The sequence below is a fragment of the Chiroxiphia lanceolata genome, chromosome 12, assembly GCF_009829145.1.
Source record: "Chiroxiphia lanceolata isolate bChiLan1 chromosome 12, bChiLan1.pri, whole genome shotgun sequence".
Classification (NCBI taxonomy): Eukaryota; Metazoa; Chordata; class Aves; order Passeriformes; family Pipridae; genus Chiroxiphia; species Chiroxiphia lanceolata.
In genome coordinates this window covers 14,409,197-14,431,791 of record NC_045648.1, presented here as the reverse complement: position 1 = coordinate 14,431,791, position 22,595 = coordinate 14,409,197, and the positions used below count along the sequence as shown (strand labels likewise).

The 22,595-nt window shown below is 40.0% G+C and overlaps 1 protein-coding gene and 1 long non-coding RNA gene across 3 annotated transcripts in view; one reads left to right on the top strand and one right to left on the bottom strand.

The window, feature by feature from the left end:
• Positions 1–5,353: 5,353 nt before the first annotated feature.
• Positions 5,354–22,595, bottom strand: part of AQP9 (aquaporin 9) — a 27,733-nt gene continuing 10,491 nt past the window's right edge. For both annotated transcript variants that reach the window (XM_032699860.1, XM_032699861.1), the window contains exons 2-6: positions 21,311–21,437; positions 17,722–17,859; positions 15,508–15,626; positions 13,676–13,893; positions 5,354–8,434 (exon numbers count right to left, since the gene is read on the bottom strand). In XM_032699860.1, coding sequence (XP_032555751.1) covers positions 8,272–8,434; positions 13,676–13,893; positions 15,508–15,626; positions 17,722–17,859; positions 21,311–21,437 — 765 coding nt within the window. In that variant the 3' untranslated portion in view covers positions 5,354–8,271. The remainder of the gene's footprint in view (positions 8,435–13,675; positions 13,894–15,507; positions 15,627–17,721; positions 17,860–21,310; positions 21,438–22,595) is intronic.
• The window catches only part of LOC116792691, a 23,934-nt gene continuing 14,702 nt past the window's right edge, over positions 13,364–22,595 (top strand). The window contains exons 1-3 of the long non-coding RNA XR_004359232.1: positions 13,364–13,553; positions 19,909–20,074; positions 21,676–21,794. This is a non-coding gene — a long non-coding RNA (uncharacterized LOC116792691). The remainder of the gene's footprint in view (positions 13,554–19,908; positions 20,075–21,675; positions 21,795–22,595) is intronic.

The following is a 22,595-nucleotide window of genomic DNA, read 5'->3' as shown; positions in this document are numbered from 1 at the left end:
TTTAAGTGCTGATTTCCACCAGGAACTGTTCTTTGCCAAGTAAATTCTTACGGCAACAGCCTCAAACTTATATTCACCTCCTCTGTACGTGTTTAACACATCAGAGATGCCCAGCAGACAAATCACATGCCTGAAGTAGCTCCTTATGCTTAAGTGTTACAATAGATTTTTTTTCTGTCTAAGCTTCTATCTGCCCCCCAGAACAGCTGGACACCTTTGGACAGCACTGAACCCCTCCTAGGTAGGCTGGTGCTCCTCTTCCTCTCATAACAGTGAAGCTGAGGTACCACTAGAGCCCTCATGCTAGACATGGCTTTTGATAAAGCTGCCCTGCAGAATAAAGGACTGTTCTGACAGGGAAAATCTTCCCAAAGCCACTGTAGGAGGAAGTGTTGTGGGATGAAGCCCTCTCGGGCTGGGTCAGCAGCTGCAATTTGTTTTGGAAGCCTGGTGTGTAACACTTTGCTCTTCCACAGTCCAACACACCACGGGCAGGTGAGGAGTTCCACTGTGTATATCAAAGCTGATGATCATGAAGGAGGATGTGTTTATTATCAGATCAAATAAAAGCACACAAGAAAAGACCTCATTTGTGTTTGCTAAAAAATAAATAAATATGGAAGAGTTGGAACAGAGCAGAACACCTCCAGGAGCATCAGGGAAAACGATGACACAAGCACAGTTCAGAACCAGAGACTGTGATGTTACAAATCTAGTAAGTTTGAAAGTAAAGCAAATTAATTATTTTTTGAGCAGGGTTATCTCAGTCATGATAACATCAAAACACCATCAGAAAGGCTCAGATCACAATTCTTTTACAATTTTTCACTTTTATAAGCTGTAGACATTTGCTATTTGGGCATGAAGTTAAGTTTCTGCATGTGAAGGGAGAGCTTCCATCACCACCTGCCCCCCTGTCCCCAGGATAGCTGTGCTCTAAAGTTTACTTAATATTTTTTAGGAATATATGTTTGCTTCTGGCTTTCTAATTACCACTGAAATTACCTGAAGTCAGATGTACAAATAGGAACTCTGTTAAGTTTAAACACTTTGCATTCAGAATGTGGAGCCCAAGCTGATTCTCACTGATTTATGCATCATATCCTGTAACACGATGTTTCTCAGGGTCAATCTTGTACAAAATAAAATCAACCAATATACCTGAGTTATATCTCTTGTTCTAGGATTTCTCTAGGAGGAAATCCAAATCCCATGTCCTGTAGATGTCCCCTAATGAGATAATTGTTGTTCTGCCAGGTTGCTGTAAGCAACACATCTGACCAAAGGCAAGGAAAAAGAGTGTAATGGCTAGATGGATTGTTGGCAGTCCAGTTTGCTCACAGTATACTTTTGAAATGGTATGAAATCACATGTATTTTGAAATATGTCTCAAAACTGCTTTTTTTTTTGTCTTCATGGAAATGGAATATTTTGTATAGGACCTGGTGCTCATTGAATGAAAGACTAGTTGCACACAGTCAAGACAGGAGCCTGAGAGAGAACCAGAGGATTGCTACCAGTTGTATTAGAAAACCAGGCAAAAGACTTGGAAGAAGAAAAGGAAACCAGTCCACTTGCAGGCAGGGTAAATATTTTAGGTGGATTTTGTTTTGTTTGTTTTGATCAGGTAAATTCATTTTAAAGCTGTATGGTTTGGCTTCTTGTGTTCCTTGAATTTCAAAGAACCACCTATGACAGCAAATGCAGCTTATAATGGCTTCTGTTTTAAGGAAGGACTTTGTCTTTTTGTGTTAGAACAGACTGAAATGTGTGTGAGTTCATAGCCATATTCTGTTCAGCCATCACGTCTTCTTGGATCAGAAGCCTCTGATGTGCTAGTGGTATTTGCATATACATTACCTTTTGGAATGGCCTGTGACTTTGAAGCATTCTTCTGTGAAGACTATTCATAGCTGTGAAGACAATGGGGTTCTGAATCAAAGTTTGTCTGTTCTGCTTTCCTCCCTCCAGACTTGCTGGAGTAGCCTTCGCACTTGCTTTATCCCCTGGGATTCCATGGTAATCTGGCAGCTGGATTCATGTATCTTTTTATTTGTGTTTCTCGTAGTTGTTCTTCAGTGCAAGCATCTTCAAAAACATGTGTTGCTTCTGTCCCCTGAAAAGCATGAACCCACTGGGGATTTACATGTGCCTGAGATGAAATTCTCTCTGCACTGAAGCTGAATAGGCTTTCTGCCTTAGGTGGTAGAATGGTTATGTAGCAGAAGTCTGCAGTGTGTAGCCATCAGTTGCTAATGTCCTGAACATCTGAGATGGAAATGAGGATAAAACACTTCTGGTCTTGATATTGTGCAGTTTTATAGGGAAGGTCCATGCTGCCTCTTGTGAGCAGCTGCAGAAGGGTTCAGGTTCACAGGGCTGGAAATCAATTCAAGTAAGTTACTACTGTGCTTTTCTTTTTCCCCACTGAGATTTGCATTCTTTCTCCCCCCTTTTTCTATTTATTTTTTAAAGTCTAGTTTCAATAATCTGAAAATGTTCAAATCATCATGTTTTGTTCCTTTGCTATGGAAAACAACACCACTGCAATTTAGTCCTTTTATTCTCAAATACTATTTATTTTGTAAGTGTATTTAAAAGGCATTGACAAAACACCTGACTCTTTAAATTAGCAATCCTTGTTGCCAAGCATGTGCTACTGCTTTGGCTTCATGTTTGTTATCTGATGCCTTGGTCATGCTACAAAAACTATTGCATCTGTTCAGTTCTGGCTGAGATTGTTCATTTCCTTCTATTCAGATGCTGACTTTTCAAGTCTTAACATACTGTTTGCTTTGTTGCTTTTTTACTCACAGCCCTGTTTATAACTGGAAGGCATGTAAGGTTTCCTGAGAAGAGTTGTGCAGTGAAACAAAGTACTCCTGTTTCTGAGGGTGTGGAAAGTATTCTTCAGCCATTAGACTATTATGTGCCTAACGCTGAGGAAATAATACTATTAATGTGCCTAAACTGGTCCTCTTAATGGTACTGGGAATGTTAGAATTTGCATCCAAGACAGGCATGAGTTTTCTGACAGGTGAACAGAAAGACAATCTTCTAATGGTGTTGCTTCATGCTGTTGTTTCCTTATTTTTGTGTTCCCCAGGGAAATGTGCACTGTTTTCTGAAGTAACCAAGCGTTTCTCAGACAGCTTTTTTGGCTTCTGACCAAAAGGGCTTGCTTTGTTTTACCAGCTTTTGAAGTTTTCTCTTCTTCGTTATTATCACTTTATTTGTCAATGTTGCAAGTAGCAGCATCCTTACTCTTGATTTTTGGATGTTTGGAGCAATGTTTGGAGTGTGAAAGGGAAGTCTGATGAATTTAAAGCAGACTGCTCAGTCCCTAGGCAGGTCAGAGAGGGACCAAGTTAATCTGTCCTTTGTCATGGAAAAGGAGCTAACTGGGTCATCTGACCAAAAAGCTTGATCATTGCTGATTTAATGTGCTGTGGTATTCCTATTCCCTATCTTAGTAACAACTTTTGAAGGAATTTGGGGTCAGCAAAGAGAGAAAAATTGTATAAAAGGTTCGTGTCTGGCTTCATACTATATGGATTTCTCTAATATTTGATTCAAATATACATAGAAACACCAATGGTCAAAAATACTTTCCTACTTTTTCCTCTACCATTAGACTGTGCAAATAAGCAGAAAGACACTAACACTCACAGTACAATAAATAAAAGTGGTTTTTTAACAAGTTGTAAGTGCAAACTAGAAAATAAAAATCCAAACTACCAACTGATGAGCACAGAATATTTTTTTTCTGGATAATCTTGTGCTATTTTTAATAGTGGTTTGAAAAAGAAGGCTTTTAAAATTGTAAATGTTTGAAAGAAGTAATCTGTAATGCAATAACAATTGTACTGAGCAGAAAAAGAGCAGCTGTTACTGGAAGTTATAGTTAATTGTTGTATTTTCCAGAACAAGGTTGTTTGGTGGGAACAGTGGGGAAAAAATATGCAAGCGACTGCCAAAAAAACAAGCTTGTGAGGTGAAACTTGAATTTGCTCTCATGAGAACTTTCTAAGATTCATAAGTAACTGAGAAAAGCATGTTGTGTTTAAATCTCTGGAGATGCATTGTGCTGTATAGAGACAGAGCACAGCACACAGTGTTGGCAGGAGAAGGAAAGGAGAACAAAGTCCACCAGAAAGAGTGATAGGAAGGTGAGACTCAATCAGGGTGAAAGGAGGATAAAATGTCTACTGTCACTTTAAATTGGTTTTTTTTTTTGTTTTGTTTTGTTTAGTGGCTCCCTGAGTAAATTTGAAACATCTAATCTTTCCCTCACTCCCACAGAACTGGTTTTCATGTGCTTTTTAAACTAAAAAAGCAAACCATGTCCCTGTTAGAAATCTGTAGAATAGAAGATGGATAAATTAGCTGGGCATGTTTTGTAAGCCCTATAGGCCACATCTGATGTGATATATGCATGCCTAAAAGCAGTGTCTGAAGAGGGGCTTAAACAAAGTGTCCCAGTAGGTTCTGCCTGTTGTTAGAGCAGTGGGAAAGGTGGGGTGGGAAGTGCCCCTGGGCAGGCTGTGGACAGGCAGGAGGAAGGTCTGGGGGCAGGAGGCCTCACTGGACGGGTGGCTCCTGGCCTGGCAGTGACCATCACTCCCAGGTGAGCATTCCCCTGCTCTGGCACTGCCTCTGACCCATGGAATCTGCCACAGGGGCTGCACTCTGGGAATACAGCTTGCTAGTCAGCCTGTTCTTCCAGCACAAGGCTATAAAACATTGTAGGTCATAACAGGCAGCTATTTATTTCTTAATATGTCCTTAGGTGCCGCAGGGGATATTTTATTTTTTTTAAATAAAAATAGCACTGGAATGCATTTATTAGGGATTGACTGTATTTATTTTGAACCACAATACATTCATCCAGATCCACAGACAAAGCTCTAACAAAGTACAGTTTCCACTATACTCTGAGCTCAACTCTCTGATCACTTATCCTTGCCTGTATTGCCACCTGTTGTGAATAATTCCACTGGCTTCTATGAAACAACAAGCAGTAGCCAACTTTTAGCCCAGTACTATTTGCAGGATCGCTCTCCAAATTACTGCAGTACTAAGTTTAGCTCTAAGGAATAAACATGTTACCCCCAAAAAGAACAAATCCAGAATGAAAGTTCAGCAACGCTCTGAAATTAATTTCTTTCAACAATGAAAACATTGAGGCTGATTACTATGAATTCATTAACCAACACGTCTTTCAGCTGGAAAAGCTTTTTCTTGTTGCCAACTGTACTATATTTATTTAACATGTGTGACCACTGAATATCAGTTGATATTAGAAAATTGCATCATTCATCCAAAGTCAAAATACTTTTTTTTTTTTTTTTTAATAAAACAGATAATTTCTAAGTTAGTTTATGGAATGAGGTGATTATTATTGTTCCCATTACATTATGGTAATACTGAACATGGTTCTGTAGTTAAGACTAAGGGTGGGGGGAGGGTGTTCCAAAAGCAGGAATTCATTCTTACACTTAGAAATTTAAATCATGTCACATCTGAGACAAGTCTACAATGCCTTGTTCCTAAATGAAATTCTGGCTTTTGTGAAGCCAGTATGAACTGTGGAATTAGTACAAGGTGTTCTCAAAGAATTTACAAAAATATTGAAGTATTAATTGAAGTTTAAAAATAAATTCTTTAAGCAAACATAGATTTGACAAAAACTTAAGAGCACATTTAAGATGTTATGCTATCACACGAGTGTGTCACTGCTTATGAGTTCCACGTTAATAACTTCAGACAAGTAAGTATCACTTATACAGAAATTCTGTGCATAGGAATGGCATAAGCAGGAGAAACAAGATTTCCTGTTGATTTACAGGCAGAACCTGTTGTGATCAAAAGAATTTTGAGAAAATGTACTACTTTATGTATCTTGGCCAATGCATAGGCACACAGCAAGTGTGGGCTAATCACTCAGTAGGTTGTATAAATAAACCATCCTTTTCACATTCCTGACCTGTATTCTGTTTTCCATGATGTACTAAAGGAAGAAATATCATGAGGGATATGGAGTCCACTGACTGTGCAAAATTCTGACACAACAAGTCATAAACTCTCCCTACCATTCTGGAAAAAAGTTGGTTACTTCTGGTTAATTAGCTGCCTATTTTTATTTTCTGTACAGCTATTTCATGCTAGATGTTGGCATCAGAGGAAGAGTAAGCACCTTTCTGACCTGGGAGCAGCTTTCAGACTGTTTCTACCTCCAGAAGAGCTCTCCAAACTTTGATGATTGGCAACAACCTTGGAGTGTCCTGTCTCAGGTATCACCAAGGGGTGAGAGACAGCTCTCACTGCAGGTGGGAGGGCAAAAGAAGGATCAGTCTGCAATTGCTTTTACCCCTCTCTTGTTTTATGTAGTGCAATTTAGCAATATACAGGACAGATGATGTGGTTTGTCTGTGCTGCCAAGAAAAGGTCTACAGTTAGGTCTAATTTTCACATTGTACTCTTGATTCTTCTCTGCTCAGATTGAGGACTGTTTCTGTCTTGTTGCTGAGACTCCTGAGCCAGCGATACAATGATACAACCAGACGTGGATGGGCACAGCTACAGCCGAGTTTAACCCACGGCAGGGCAACTCTGAGTCGAAGGAGCATTTTGCACTGGCTTGATACGTCTCTGAGAAACGTGAGTTCATTACTGTTATGAAAATTTTCTTAAAAACATAATTAAAGTTAGAATTATACTCCCTCAAGTGTACTGCAATATCTGAGCTGCATCAAGCAAAGCTTTGCTTGAGCTGCCATTTCTGTCCCTTTGCTGCCGTGAATTTGGTGTGGGGTCTCAGAGTTGGGCAAAGACATGCAGTGACACAGGCCTGATCTGCCCAAATGCTGAGGCAGGTTCTGACCACAGTATTTCTAGACCTCTTCAGTGGATACCACACCAAAGGGCACAGGCTATTGGTGGCAACACAAAGGGTTCCTCACTTCAGAAGTGAAATCAGGAATGCAGCGTGGAATTTTAGGGAGCAAGGTTGTAGAAATCCAAAGGGAAGAGCACCCTGGAAATGAGTGCATTGAGGTAGTACCCTGAAGTTTTGCCATGAAAATAGCTCAGGAGCATTGCTGAATAGGATGTCTGTTTATTCATGATCACCACCACCCACCAGCTATAGATGTATACTTATTAGAAATGAACTTTGATTTAATTGAATACATTCAATTCAAAGGATTAAGCAGAAATAATTTCATTTTCAAGGCTGGATATTTAGGAAGTGGTGTATGTCCAACCACTTCTACTTAGCAAGAAAGAACCTACACTTCAGAACTCTAATGTGGATCTGGCCCTCTTTGGGGAATTCAGATCTAGGACTGGGTCTGAGACAAGTTTCTATTTTTAATTACTTCAACCAAATTAAAAATTACTCCCACAGTGCAGACGAAATCCCCTCATGCAAATCATCAGCAGCAGGACTCTTTAAAGCTTATACAGACGTGGGCCTTGTGCTGACCTCTGCACAGAGTAAGCCTCTGTTGCTGGGCCATCTCCACAGGAATGAATTTCATCCAGAAAGCACAGCGGAAGAGGTTCAGATTAATATTCCATGCTAGGCTTTTAATATTGGGTAGCATAAAGGTCAAGTAAATAGTCTAAAAATAACTGAACATTACTGCTATGAAGAGGTTACATCTTTGTCTCTTTGGTGTTCATCTTGTAACAGACAGATTTTGTGATCGTATTCTGAGTTACTAAACCTCATCACTGCTGAGTTGATTCCTTGCTGTTCAATAATGGGTCCGTAAAATTTACTAAGTTATCCAAAACTGTTTCAATTGACATTTAGGCAATTTGGGTATTGTTTTTAATGTTCAGGCAAGCCATTCTTAAGAATTGAGCAATGCCCTTACACACTAATTCAGCACTGAATCAATTAACTAGCAATGCATGCAGTTTTGTATCAATATCTCATCTATTTTCAGTTAATTAGGTAACATGATTAGGATCATACGTGTTGAATTAACAGGTCAGTGCATCATTTCACTACAATTGCATCTAGGGGATAATTTGATCTGAAAGCCATATGAGAAGAACAACAATTTACCCTTCTCATACCCAAGTTCCCAGTTTTGAATGTGATCAGCCCAGTATTTCATGGACAGAGTTCAGTTTTGAGTTCTATGTAGAATTTGTGCTTTGAAAGGTGAATTTCTAATGGAAGCATACAAGTTTTATAAAATGGTCCAACCATTTGCAAAAAAACTGCACAACAGAATGACAGAGAAAATTCTTCAGTTCTTACTCCATATTAGTCAGTTCATATTTGTCACGCACTTCATTTTCTCCTCCTGACTGAGGATCTGAGTGATGCATTTCAATAAAAATAATGTAGGTCATTGCTCCAACTACAGCTCCCAGCAGAGGTGCAACTATAGGGACCCACCACCAATTATTACCAGCCCTGTAAGACAAAAAGAACATGAGTAACTGTTATTTGCTACTTAAGTGAACACCTATTTGTCAATGAACAGATACAGTGGCGTGACACTCACCACAGCATAGACCTTTCTATTTTGTCTCACATTTCTGTAAATGGATGACATCCCTGTTTGCTCTGCCCAGGCTGTGATTGGAATGCTAAGTAACAAGCACCAGGCACCTTGGTTTGGTTGCACCTCAGAAAATAAGGCCTTTTTACTGCATGTCTGTTTAGGGACAGAGGATCATTTCTCTGTTGTGGAAAGTGGGCTTCATTGGCTTACAGTGAAATGAACAGGGACATATTTATTGCCCAGCAGTCTTGACTAGTGCTGTCACCAGATGCTTGTAAATTGCTTGTCAGGAGTAATCAAGGCAAATGTATATTACAAAAATGGGTTATCTCATGCACATGGAAAGTTGCAGGTTCACACCGGTAATAGTATATATGGTGTTCCTCTTGATATGTGTAATAGATCATACTTGATTTTGATTATATTTCCCTTAAGGACTGTAATAAAACACAGAGACTATAAAGTGGATTATCTTTGACTGGAGTGGTCCAGATTCAAATTTCATGATGTAGTATATTATCTCTGTGTTTAAAATGTGATGTCTTCCAGTAAGAGGCAAATGGACATTCAGAAGTTCTATACGCCTAAAAATCTTGCTTAGAATTGCTGTATTCACTAAGAGAATCTGGCAAGTTGGCTTCACTGAAATATTTACATTCACTTTGCATAATTACTATGATTTAATTTTAAATATGTAGATTTATGAACATTTTTAAATTAAGTAGTCCACCTGTATCAAACTATAAATAACAACTTCTTATGCTTGAAAATAAGGCTCATAGAATTGCTCTCCCTTTCCTGGAGGTCCACATTCAGATAGTAAATAACTGAGTACTGGGTTCAGAGCAGAGACTCTCTAAACTGTTTTGATGCATTAAGGTGCTTTGATGGGATAACATGCTGTATTAATTGAATATGTGAGTCTCCAGTGAAAATCCAGCTATCTCAATTTCATGCATATTGAAAATGGAGATTTTTTTCCTCACGGAAATACAAAGGGACAAATTAATCTGTGAGAAGAACTTTATAGGAAGGTGCAGGGGAATTTTTAAGCTATAAGGATAATTATTCACCGCTCAGTTGTATAGTTTTTAGCAGAAGTGAACTTCTGGTTAAGTCACAATGCAAGAATAGAGCTGGGCAAATATCAGTGCCCTATCGATGATACTGTTATTCCTTGTTCAGAAATGCCTTGGATGTGTATGTTTTACCTTTGGAATTATTTATATTTTGCCCATAGGATATAAAATAACTCCCGATATTGTTCTATTGACTTTATAAATCTGTTTGTTGAATCACGAATGTCTCTTACGCCCTTGAATTTCTGGAACAAGCATGGACTAAGGTTTTATTGACTTAATCAGCACATCAAAATCTACATCAAGTACTTGCTTGTATTATTCTCTGTGAAGTGTGTGTACATGGGCATGGAAAAAAGGTGTTTCTTGGCAGGTGTCTCTCTTGGCTTGTTCCACAAACTGGTATGTGCCTCATCAGCTCCTACATGACCTTCTCCAAATCATGGCCTGTATTCACAGCAGCTGCTGTCAGCTGTGCTTTAGACACCCTCTGTTAAGGTTCTGGGTGTAAAACCTTTATAGAAGGTGCTGCCAAAACTGAAACAAGATCGGGGCACAGCCAAGTTAGGAGTTTCCATGACAGTCCTGTCAGCACAGGAGCAAGAACTCTCTGTGACAAGCCCAAATAGCTTCGCTGAAGGACCCTTCGTGCCCTTATACCCTGGCTTTACCCCAGTGCACAGCTTTGCTGCCGAGTTGGCAGGAAAACACCCAGCTCTGCCTCTGTTATCATCGGGTGTTCTCTGTGCTGGGTGGGGTGGGAGGCACCGGCTGTGAGAGGAGGAGGCAGCACACGGACCTGTCCAGCGGCACTTTGCCTAACTGTGAAAATTTCCAGGAAATACAGTGTATAACCTACGTGAACTGGGAACTTTGGCCCATTTTAGATTTGCGGATACTCTTCTCGCTGGCCAGCTGCTGCAGGACAGGGAGCACCGGGGTAATCCGGGCCGCAGTGCTGCACTCCAGGAAGAGCCCTCAACATTTCGGAGGCCGCTTTACCACCCGAGCCCCTGTGCAGACAAGAGATGCGCCTCCTGACTGCACCTTTTCCAAAGTGCAGTTCAGTTTAGCCCGGGAGACTCGTCCTCGGTGCTGGCGACCACGAGGTGTCAGCGTTACCGCGCCGAGCCCGCACCGCCGCCGCTCCTCGCGGCCAGACCCCGCCGCAGCCACGGGCAGGAGAACCCAAAACTAACCGGGGTGGAGTATCCCAGCGATACCTTCAAATGCTGACACGAAATACTGCTCTGTGCAGCTGTTTCTCTCTCTATCGTTGCTGTTTCATGCTCTGTTTTGCTTGTGAAAATAGAGCCTGGTAATTGGACTTAAAGATCTGGCTGTTTTCTCGCTACAGACAAAACTTCGCTCCCCAAAACTTTTCTTAAGCTTATCAGAATATTAAGCATATGCTTAAGAAAGACTGGTTGTCGCCATGGTTTTAGGACTAGTCATTAGAAACACTGAGGTCTCTAAAGTCAGCTGTTGTCCCCAGTGATGGGGACAGTCAACACCTGTGACACCTCCTCCCAAGAGGCTGAGCAGCAGTTTGAAAGAGGAGGCCCAGTGCTGACTGCATTTATTGTGTACAAAATGGTGCTCTCGAGGGTGCTGCACTGACACCGCCTTTCCAGCTGCAGTGGAACAGAACAGCTTCTAATGGGAGCCTTTAACCAAAACAAACCCATCATCATGGAAACCACACGGCAGCCTGTGTCCTCTGGCTTGATTTTTGGGGAAACTGCTCCTTCAGGTGTCTTTGTGCAAAATGTAATAACAGCAACATTTAGAAAACCTCTGCTCAATTGCCTTCTTATCCTCTGGACAACTCCATGGTCCAACAGAAGAGCTGCCCTCCAGGCTACTTGGAGTGCACTGCCTGAATACACGATAAAACCAGAATTTACTGGACCTGCAAGCACAAAGAAGGGTAGAGGGGATGAACTGATTGTCTCAACGTCTAGAGCACTTGCTTGAGAACACTGTAGAAAGTCTTGCTCCCATATATCTGATCTGTTCCAAAGTGAGGCTTTCCTAGTGGTCCCTGCCTGCTCTGTAGACAACATTTGAACACTCACTGACCTGTGCAGAGGGTGACTCAGTTATCTTGTGAGATGCTTCCTTACGCCAACGAATATGGAATGTTTCATCAGTATTTCCTACTGCTCAGTTTGTGTAGCACTCCCCTCCTGTCACTGTGGAGGTTTCATGCTTAGGTCCCAGATCCTGGGCGTGCCTTAAGCATGCCTGGACAGAGCTTAAGCACCTGTCTCAAGATTGTGAATTCCGGTTAAATGGAGACATCCAAGGTTTAGCTGTCAACTGTTGCTGCATTGCTTAAGTTGCTCATGTACATGTAACTCCAGCAGAGCATCAGGCAGTTCAGGATCCTAACTACAATCATTCAGGGTTCTCCCATGGTTCTTCCAGCTACCTAACAGGGCTCAAGTTCTTCCTAGGTCCCACCAGGATATGTCCTCTAAAAAGATAAGAACATTCCCTTGAAATTATCATTCCTTTGGTTATAACTGCAGCCTCTTAACTGAAGGCAGGCAAGAAGACTTTTTCCTCAATTTATAAAGCCCAGTTTATTCTGGCAATGACCAGAGATCTTGTATCTCATTTTGTTTATTCACACTTTAAAATTTCTTAGCAAGGTCTTCACAGTGGGATTGCAAATTTGTATACAAATCCTAAAGCTACAGTAGGGAGGAGCCCATACTGGTACAGATGTAGAGTTTTCTTGTAGCTTCCTTGATGTAAATGTGTAAGATCTTAGCTTTGGAGGGGAGTTCACAGGTATTCTGTGACTAGATCACAGTACTTCCAAACTTCCAAACCTTTCCAGTAATATAATAACCAACTTCATAATGTGTTACAGATTATAGCACATGATACCATGGTTAATACCACAGTCAACAACTACTTGTAATTACAAAGATATGAGAGGGGAGAATCCAAAGTGTGGGATGTCACTCTGTGTGCCCTTGTTTTTAAAAAAAGTGCCATCTAATGGTGCTGCTGGGGAGGAGAAGTTTGGAGGTAACTGGGCTAGTGACCTGACCTCCTGCCAGAGGCTCACCAGATCTGTGTTACATCCCAGCCTTGGCTCTGGCTTAAGGTGTGCCTGTGTGCCTGTTTCATCTATGCCATACCTGGCTATTTTTGTATGAGAAAAGCTTTGCTAGTGCTCTCTTCAAGTAGGTACATGATTTGTGTAGATAGAAATCATAATAATAAGTGCAAGTTATTTGTGCATGGTGAAGTAGCTAAAATAAAATCTCTATTAACCAGAGCTCTCTAGTGGCCGACAGGACTTCTGGGGATTCCTACTCGTAAATAACTGGAAAACCAAACCAAACAAAAATAAAATAAATTTTGTGATGACAGATTACTCTTTCTTAGATATCCCAGAGTGCTTCTTGCACTGGATATGTGTAAGCTGTGGATTTGCTGTGAGACTAATTAGCTGTGCCTTTGGCCAGCCAAGAGCGTGTGTGTGTGTGTGTGTGCACAGCCATGCATGGGGATTTGAGAGCGTGCCCTGAAATGTGGGAACATGAAGGGAACTTTCTTTCATTCACTCCTTCACTCCCAGGCAGGAAGTCAGGCTTTTAGATTGTTGTGTATTTCTGCAATAACTCAGTAGTAGTAATGGGCTAAATCAATCTAATACCTCTGTGTTTCTTACAGCACCCAATAAATATTTCCACCTAACTCTCTTCTGATTTTATTTCTTTTTTTTTCTGAAAGCTGCAGAACATGAGAAGAAAGAACTCATATTTTCAGTGACCTCTAAGAATCTCTAATATTTTGGGAAGGTTCTGCTTGAAACAATGATTGATATTAGAGATAATGCATGTTTGATTTGCCCTAGGAGCAGGAAATCCTTTTTAAAGCCCAGTTCCTCGAGGATATCTGGCTTAAAGTGAATGAATCGCTGCTTCTGGTATGTAAAGAATTACCTGTATGTATATAAAGTATGGCTTGGTACCATGTTGAATCAGGATCTTACTTTCCTAGAAACAATTTTAGCCAAGAGCATTTTACCTCATATCCAGGCATACTTACGTGAACACTTCCATCCCCCACCCTGCAACGGCTGTGAAGAGCCTTGGGCCCAGATCCCTGGCCGGGTTCATGGCACAGCCACTGTTCATCCCCAAGGAGCAAGTAAGAACAATTATAAGAAGTCCTACTGCAATTGGCTCCAGGCCCTTCGGGACGCTGTTATTTCTAGTGTCAAACATAGCAAATATAGCCAGAAGAAGAACAGCTGTTGACATCACCTGGCCAAGGCAAAGAAAAGAATATTAAGCAAATATGTGCAGATTCTTTCCAATAATGAAAAGAGGGGCTATGGTAGTTCTGTGGATTGGGGTGGCTTAGAGCTGGTATTTAGATTTATCCCACTATACAGAGTAGAAAAATTTAGAAATCAGTGCCTCTCTACTTCACAGCAATGAGATGTTTTGATCTCTGTGCTGAAAGACAAAGACAAGAAATGTGCTGAGGACATTTTAAAAAAGTAATCTTCAACACCCTGGTGTGGAAAGAACTGAGGATTTAAAAAGCATCTCCTGTGTGATGTCTGATGCTTTGTTTCCATATTTTTTTCCTATCAATTTAACAGTTCTATTCACTCAATTTTTGGTAGTTCTGCTATGCCATAACTGCAATCAGTTATGCTGATACAGAAGTGTTTCACATGCCTGTAGTTCACGCTGATAAATTAGACTAAATATGCACCTTTCTATCCAGGTATTGCATAACATCAGAAGAAAAAGGGAAATCTACAAAGTCAGAACTGATCAGCTAAAAATTAGGAATTACCCAAATTAATGTTGCATGTATAACTGTAACATGAACTCTGTATTGCATATGCTAATTGAGCCGATGACGGAAATTTTCTTAGAATTGCTTCCATGGAAATGCAGTTCTACTTAAATCAAATGCTTTGTAAATGTTGATGTTGCTAATAATTAACTCGATGGGAAAACAGACAGAAGCTTCAGAGATGTCAAAACATTAAATTTCTATACTGATTTAAAGAAGTTCAAGTTTGGGGGTTTTAAAAATTATTTTTATTGCATCTTTTTAAAAGTTTGTTTTAGAACACTCATGGGTAAAAACATCTTAGGGAAAAATCTGTTGACTGATCTAAAGATCAGAACTGTCTTTCTTACAAAACTTCAAAAGACTGTTTGGATTTTTTTGAAGCCAGATTGCACAATCTTTTACATAAGGAATCCTGTGCTCAGGCAATCCCTAGTTTTTCATACCTTACTTTTGCAGTATTTATTTCATGCATGACTGAAAAATACGGGTAAATTGTTTAGAAGTAGATAAAAGATATGAGACTTCATTTTTTCACTGTTGCATAAGTAGGATAAGAGGATAGACAGCAAATACTACAAATCTATCTGGAAAGAGAAGGTTGAAGAGGAGGCTTGTGGAAGCAGGAAACTCAGTTGTTAAGGGTGTGTTAAACTGTTTGCTTAAGCTTTACTTAAGGAATAATAGGTCCACAAAATGGGCTGGATTTTGATGTAATGGGCATGACTCTGCTGAGGTTTATGGAGAAACATTGATTTATGCTGAGGATAACCTCTTGCATATATTGCACTGAAGACAGGTAGAGTGCAACAATTAAGATGATGAAAACAACAATTAAGATGATGTGAAAAGAACAACCTGAAATTGTTTTGCTTGTAAAATATTACTAAAAGATAACACCCCCCCCCCCCCAAACAGCATGGCATTCTCACTGTATTTTACACAGGGACATATGACCAAAACAGTAAGATTCAGAATGCTCCTTAGATCTATGTATTTTTTTACTGCTTGGTCTTACAGATTTTAGTACATTTAATTTGCAGAATTAAGACAGCAAGTGCACTTACCTGATCTGCAAATCCATTCATGAGGGACAGATATGGAGCTGGGTATGTTGCAAAGATATGTGCTGTTGCATTAGGTCCTGTGACTTCAAGTTTCCCATCGCTGTAATCCATAAAGGCATCTGTAGAAAACAGCCAGTAACTGCCTGCACTTCTCCATAGACACCAGGTTTTCCAGGACTAGAATGTATGGGATAGGTCTGTGCACTTCTCATTCTCAGCTGAAACTGATTTTTAAGGTCCCTTCCAACCCAAGCCATTCTGTGATTCTGTGCTCTCTTTTTCTTGGAGCACAGTTAATGGATTTGGGGTGATGTACTCATCCTACCTTCTTGTCTCATCTCTCCTCCTGTACCTTGAAGTATTCACTTTATAAATCACAACTTTCAATATGGGGCTGGTTTTCCTCTGCCCACTGCTCCAAACTCAGAGCCAAGGAGCATTTTCTGATTCTGAATACAGTTGCATTATTCTGTAAGAGTTGCTACACTTGGTAAGCATATCAAAATCCCAAGCAGTGCCCAGTGTCCCAGCTGTGCAGGTGTGGATACTCAGCCACCAGGAATTATTGTTATTCCATCTCACAGCTGTGCAATTTTAGAAATAAGTATTTAGAAATAAGAGGACACTGAGATGAAGCACTCAAATCTCCATAGACAGACATGGAAAACAAACTCTAATCCATTATTTTATTAGTGATGAGATGATACTTAAAAGTAAAGAAACAGCTCCCCGTCTCCTGAAGCTAACAGAAAAATCTAATTCTCCTTGCTCCTGTGTTTTTTCTAGTTTTGCTTAAGGCACATCATGGATGCAGAGAATATTTAGTTGTTTACTTCGATCAGGCTCTCATTTGTAGTGCTGGATTATTTTTTTGCACTTAACTATTAGGAAAAAATAAAAGGATGAGCTCCACTGTCTGTTTTTCAACTATAGATTTTTCACTGGACCTCAATGAGTACAAGACAATCCTGCAAGTTGCAGGAAGGAAAAAGTACAGAAGAGGTTTGAGATTTAATAATAACAAGAGGAGGGCAAAGTACTTGAGCAGAGATAGGGAGATGAGAAAATCCCGCACTCCCGAACATCAGGAAGATGCCTCCAACCCTAACCCCAGCCCTATGTTCCCTATTTTGGCTCCCTACCTTATTGCTGCTCCTTTAGCAGAATAGTGGTTCCACCTCCAACCCCATATCATATTGACACACTGCTGCATCCTGGCCACATTTAATTCTGCTGTCAGACTTGAGGGGAACTCAAACTGAGATGGAAATCCTGTTCTGGAATACCAGAGTTTCCAAATTCTAACACTAACCTTAAAAACAAAAAAAAAGCCACCAAACCCCAAACAATTATGATGGTTCCCAAAGATTTTTCTCCTCTGGGTTACTGTGGGTACTGAGCCCTGAGCTGACAAATAATGGTCATTTCCATTTGTATTTTTCCTCTATTGCACCTTGACCCAGCACCATCTGCAGACATTATGCCCACAGGAGAGAGACTTTGGAGGAGATGGGCTGGGCCAGTAGAAGCAAAGTTTTGGAGCAGGGGATTGAATAACTGATCTGACTGAATGGATTCATCCAGTCAGTCAGTCTGTTACTAAATTTTTTCCTTTTGTGGCACACTGTGGGAAAAAAACATGCCTGGAGGATAATGGTAATCTTTTTTCTTTTCCCTCTCTAATATGTGACCTCTTTATCACTCTACCTGGAGTTCATTGCCTTGGAGAGCCACCTCTCTAGGGTGGTCTGAAGTTTGGTCAGGAGGGACTTGATCTCATATCCTGTACCCTCAATGAACGATGTTGGTGATATTTGCCTACAGGCACTTGTAGCAGGTCTTTAATGTTTCTAATTTGCTTGGAAGATGGATAGCCCTGTATCCTGGCTATTAAGTAATTTAAAATCCTCACTGAGAAATACATGATCTCAGAGTATCTGATTTCCCATGAATCATTTTTCTAAATATCAGAACGTTTCCTGGAGCATTAGTGTTTCAGTAAATCTGTAGGATACTTGGAATGTTCAAGTCGTTGTTTTTCCCTTCAAACTCCTTATGCTTCTCCCTTTCTTCTTTATGATTTTAGCTTCAGTCCTGCCATTAGCCCTGTCTGAATGAGGGTCCTCTTCCTGCTTGACATTCATTGAGAAATTGGGGCCTTAGAGACTGCCTGACCTCTAGTTTGTCCTGTGAACATGTCTAAGGTGTACTCACCATAATAAATCCCAAAGACAGCCGCTGCTCCAACAAATGCTCCCAGGAGTTGTGCTAATATGTAAATTGGTAATTTGGTCCATTTTAATCTTCCAGTCACGCACATGGCTAATGAAACAGCTGGGTTTATGTGACCACCTGAAAAATAAATCACAAAATAAGTCACGTCGATGAATCAGATACATGAGAATAGGTGAAGGATTTGTAAAAATGCGGGCACGTTTGAGCACAAGACTAGTACATGCTTTTCTACATGTTATTCTGCACTTAAATGTTGACTGGAATTAAACTGAAACAAGCTGGATGAAATTAGAGGAGGGAGGGCTAAAGCCACCAAGCTCCATCTTCGTTCTTGATGTTTGTGGATTGTAGTGTTTATCAAACTGCTGTCCTGCAGTCTGTAATCTATAGATCTACAGACAACTTTTCTAGAAAAACCTAAATCTGCCCTATCAGTTGTGAGGGGAGGGTCCCACATTCTGAACATATTCTCTCTCCTTGAGGCCTTTGGCATTGTACTTTTAGGGTAGGATTGGGGCAGCATTAATTCGGTTTCACGAGAATATATTACAATTAAGGACTATCACTGGCTTGATCATGTATCTTGAGGCAGATCTGGAGTACCCTGAATTTAAATCATGTTTAACCCTGTCTTCAACCTGGGGTTACTTAGGAACTCAGTTTTCATGAACACAAAATCATGTTAGGGCTGTCTGGCTTCATGCTGCCTACATGGGATCTGGGGACAGTGGTGCATAGTTCTTCATCACAGGCTTTCATCAAGTCCTTGTGCTCTCCGGGAAGGTCCACAATAAGGGAACTGATAAAGTAGCTGTGCTGAAACAGAGTTCTGTTTCCTGTGAAACTTCCTTCCTTTTAATTCAGGACTAGCTACATCTGAACTCATACATGAAAAAGATGTAACAATGGAATTCCTTGTGATAATTTTAGTTTTTAAAATATATTTACTGTGTCACATGATATTTGCTTCCCTCAAAGCTTTTTATCTACATGGGACAAAAGTGTTGGGTGCTTTTGGAAAACTTCATTGTTTGCAAATATGTAGTTCTTCTTTAAGAAATACAAATTGGCAAATAAATAAACAGATGAAAAAGCACTCCACAGTAAAAATTCTGCAAGGACATAGGATACATTGCTTATCTTCCAGGTAAAGTCTCATTTCAGCGTGGATGGATATCAGAAAAAATGGCCCTTTTCTTTGGTAAAAAACCTGAGAGAGCATGTCCTTTATCTGTCAAAGGTTAGTGATGGAGAAAGGGCCTCTATGTACAGTTTCTGTGTTTGTTTGCACTTCAGGTCAGTGAGTCATTATCTTATGAAATCCAGGCACCTTTGATACATAATGAACTGACAAACACAGATAACAAGTTGGATAAAACCTTCTTTGTACCATTTCCAAAACTCTGACCTAGCAGCACCAGTCTTGAATTAATTTTGAATTCCTCACTGTGTTTCAAATTCTTCAGCTTGGAGAAAATAGATAGATGGCACCTTGTTTAACAGCCCTTCATGTGAATTTTGATTAATTGTTGTCTTGTCTTTTGTTCCTTACTCAGGCTGGAATGAATAATTTTTGTTTCTTTCAACACCTGATATTGTTCCCCACCTGTATATAATACAGGGTGATTATGATGGCCAGGACAAGTCAAAATAATATTAGTGATGGCTGATTAACATGAAATCTGGAAAGGAGAAGTCTAGTTGAAGGCTCTCATGCTGACACAAGGGAGTTAAAAGATTCTTGGTTCTTGTACCACTGCTGGTGTCCTGGTTAAAAAAAAAAAAAAAGTCCACTTTGGACAGTGTGTTCCTCATTCTTTTGTAGTTGCAGTGATCACAGTCATGAGTTTGAAATGTTACATTGGAAAAAATAGTGGGAAATTATCTAGATATTGAGGAAAATAAAAAAAGGGAATTTTCCTAAGTAAAAAAGCTAAAATTCACCAAGCATGCAGACTGTACTTTTTGTTACCATGAATTTAGAATTTCGTAAAGAACTGATGCAAAATATTTTAGCAGTACTTAAACATGAGACTTCATGGCCAAAGAGCCACAGAAATTGCTAACAAATTCTATATTAGGAACTGGGATTCTGAAGTGTTCACATAGTGATCATATGTTGGATAACTACAGCCTGTTGAAATATCTGTTCCTCTTCCTTCACAGAGAAAATGCACTGTGTGCAGAATCCTTTGTCATGGGAGAAACACAGGAAGCACAATACTGCAACATCTGCAACTGCTCTGCCCTGCTGGGATTGAACTCTAATTTTCTACATAATAACGGAGATGAATATCCCTTAAAGATGCAAATGTAGGACAGGTCTTCACAGGTTTGTTTTCATGCTACTGCATTAGAAGAGTTTCCCTGCCTATATGTAAACCAAGAGCTGTAGCCTACAGTTGTTCAGATAATAAGATTGTGCTGCTGAATTAACTTTGTGTGGTATTAAGGCACAGTTCTGCTCTGTTTCAATGACAGTTATAAGACTGCCTGTTTTGCTTTGCCTTGAGCACCTTCTAATGTGAACTTGGAAACCTCCTGATGCCTCTGTAAAAGTATTTGTAAAAGAGAAGAGAAATAGCCCCAGTAATTTCTGCTACAGCAACTGTTTATAATGGCCTAGTTATACCTACAGAAAGTTGTCCGGACCAACTTTACCCTCTTTATGAAGGGTAAGAAATGACTCCATGAGAACTGGAGCACAAGGGCACCATTTAAGAGGTCAATATAAACTCTGCATAGAACATGAAGTATTGTGTACTATAATGCACAACACTGTTTATTGTTACAGCCCATCATTTTCTATTAAAGGGAAAATTTAAATGTTAAGAGCAGTTGTGCTAATGTTTCTGATATTAGTTTGGCCAAACTCAATGATGGAAATAGGAGGGAAAGCAGCATCCCATATGGCACATGTAGACAATGATGAGTCAGCCCAGCTATAGGCAAAAGAGAGATTCCTGACCAAAGTTGAGGAAGAGCAGAAACAAAGTCTCAATGGCATTATATTGACAGTGTATCACTGAAGGTGTCTCTAGTACTGAATCTTTTTGCTGTTTCTGCAGTAGCAGACTTGCTATTGCCTGTCATTGAACATGAAGAGATGAATTGCACTCTGCAAGGTGAACCCTGCTCATTATACCCATTAGTGGGCCATTCTACCTTCTAGGTAGCTGGCCACCATTTTATCTGGTGACTGCGGGATTGCTTTTCACGGTTAATTCTTTAAGCGCGGTGCCTGTGCTGTCCAGGATCATCTCTACAGACAGAATTTTCTAAGCAACACCAAGCAGATTTCTGGCTTGCACAGAATACTTTCTGTAAAAGCCAGAGGTCTGCCAAGGCTTGCACACTGTAGTTCAGACAAGAATTTGGTGGAAGATTTTGTCAAACACAAAGAGTAGAAGGAAACAACAATATAAAGTATTTACTGGGAAAACGCTGACGTGACTCTGCTGTAACAGTGCTTACTGTTGCATTGTTTATACCATGGAATGCAAGTACTTTAACAAGGGAGCCTTAAAACTGTAGCAATAAATGCTATATGAGAAAACAAGTCACTTACCAGAAACACCCCCAGTCACATACACTGCTACGGTCACTGCCATAGCAAATCCAATGGTCACCATCATGGGCCCGCCATGGGCTCCTCGGCTGAGGACAGACTGTCCCACACACCCACACCCCAGTGCCTGTGTTTGGAAAGAGAAATGTAAAATCACCCGTGTGTCTGCCAAATGTTATTGGTTAGTTTGCAACTTCTGTCCTGGTACAGCTGAAAACACTGTTGAATATTGAAGCAGTGCTAGAATTTGAGATTAGTGGCATGTGTGCCATTGTTGCCTTTGCTGCCGTGCACATTTGCTTTTTATTTTCCCCGGCTCTGTCACAAGGAAGAATGTCTGCTAATGAGGACTTCTCTCCCCACAGAAAACAGTTTTCAAGTACAATGATGGGATACAGATCAGAACTTGGAGCATAAACAAGATCTCACAGCCTCTACAACAGAACTCTGCATCTGAAAGTGAAGAGGGAATTAATTCTGTATGGTAAGTTTTCAGTTACAGATTGTTGTTATAAGCAATGAAGAAATTACTATAAAAGTTATGAAAGATAGTTCAAAAAGCTTTTAGTGTTTATTGCTGAAAATCTGGAATGGGACAACTTTCTGGTGATTACGTGTTATTGTTATGCTGACTTTATATCACATATTGCTCTATCAAAATATTTCACTGGCTCTGCAGCTGAAGTGGGGATATCTGAATAATTCACATTGGAGAATTCTAAGTGAATTTAAACTAGCTTCCGTTTTATGTTGGTTCCCTTCAGAATGAAGTTCAGCAACACATTTAAATATTTGCTTAAAAGAATGTTTGTTCAGTTCTAAAGCCTCTGCTTAGCTTCCAGCATATGTTTAGGTTCTAATAAAGTTGATAGGAAAGATATTCAAAGATGCAAAAGGCCTTTAGTTTGAGACAGACTAGCCGATCCATTTCTGTGTCTTTGAAAATCTGCTTTTTAAATCTATGCCTGAGTGCTTTGCTGAACAAGGATGGAAGCTGTATGGAAGCTATCAAATGATGTCTATAGTCTGAAAACTTTTTCTTCTCTGCAGCTGTAAGTGATGTGAATCTTACCATTTCTGGGATGTGACTAGATTTATCTTGAGCAAACTTAATTGCTTATTTTCACTTGCAAGGCAGTTGCATTCAGAACCTGCAAAGTAATGGGAAAATCTCTCCTGCCTTAGGAATAGACTGTACCAAAAAGATTTGGTGATTGAGTTTTAACAAGCAAGTCCTACTAGAATGGATGCAATTTAAACAGGCAAAATCATACTTTTGTTTCCC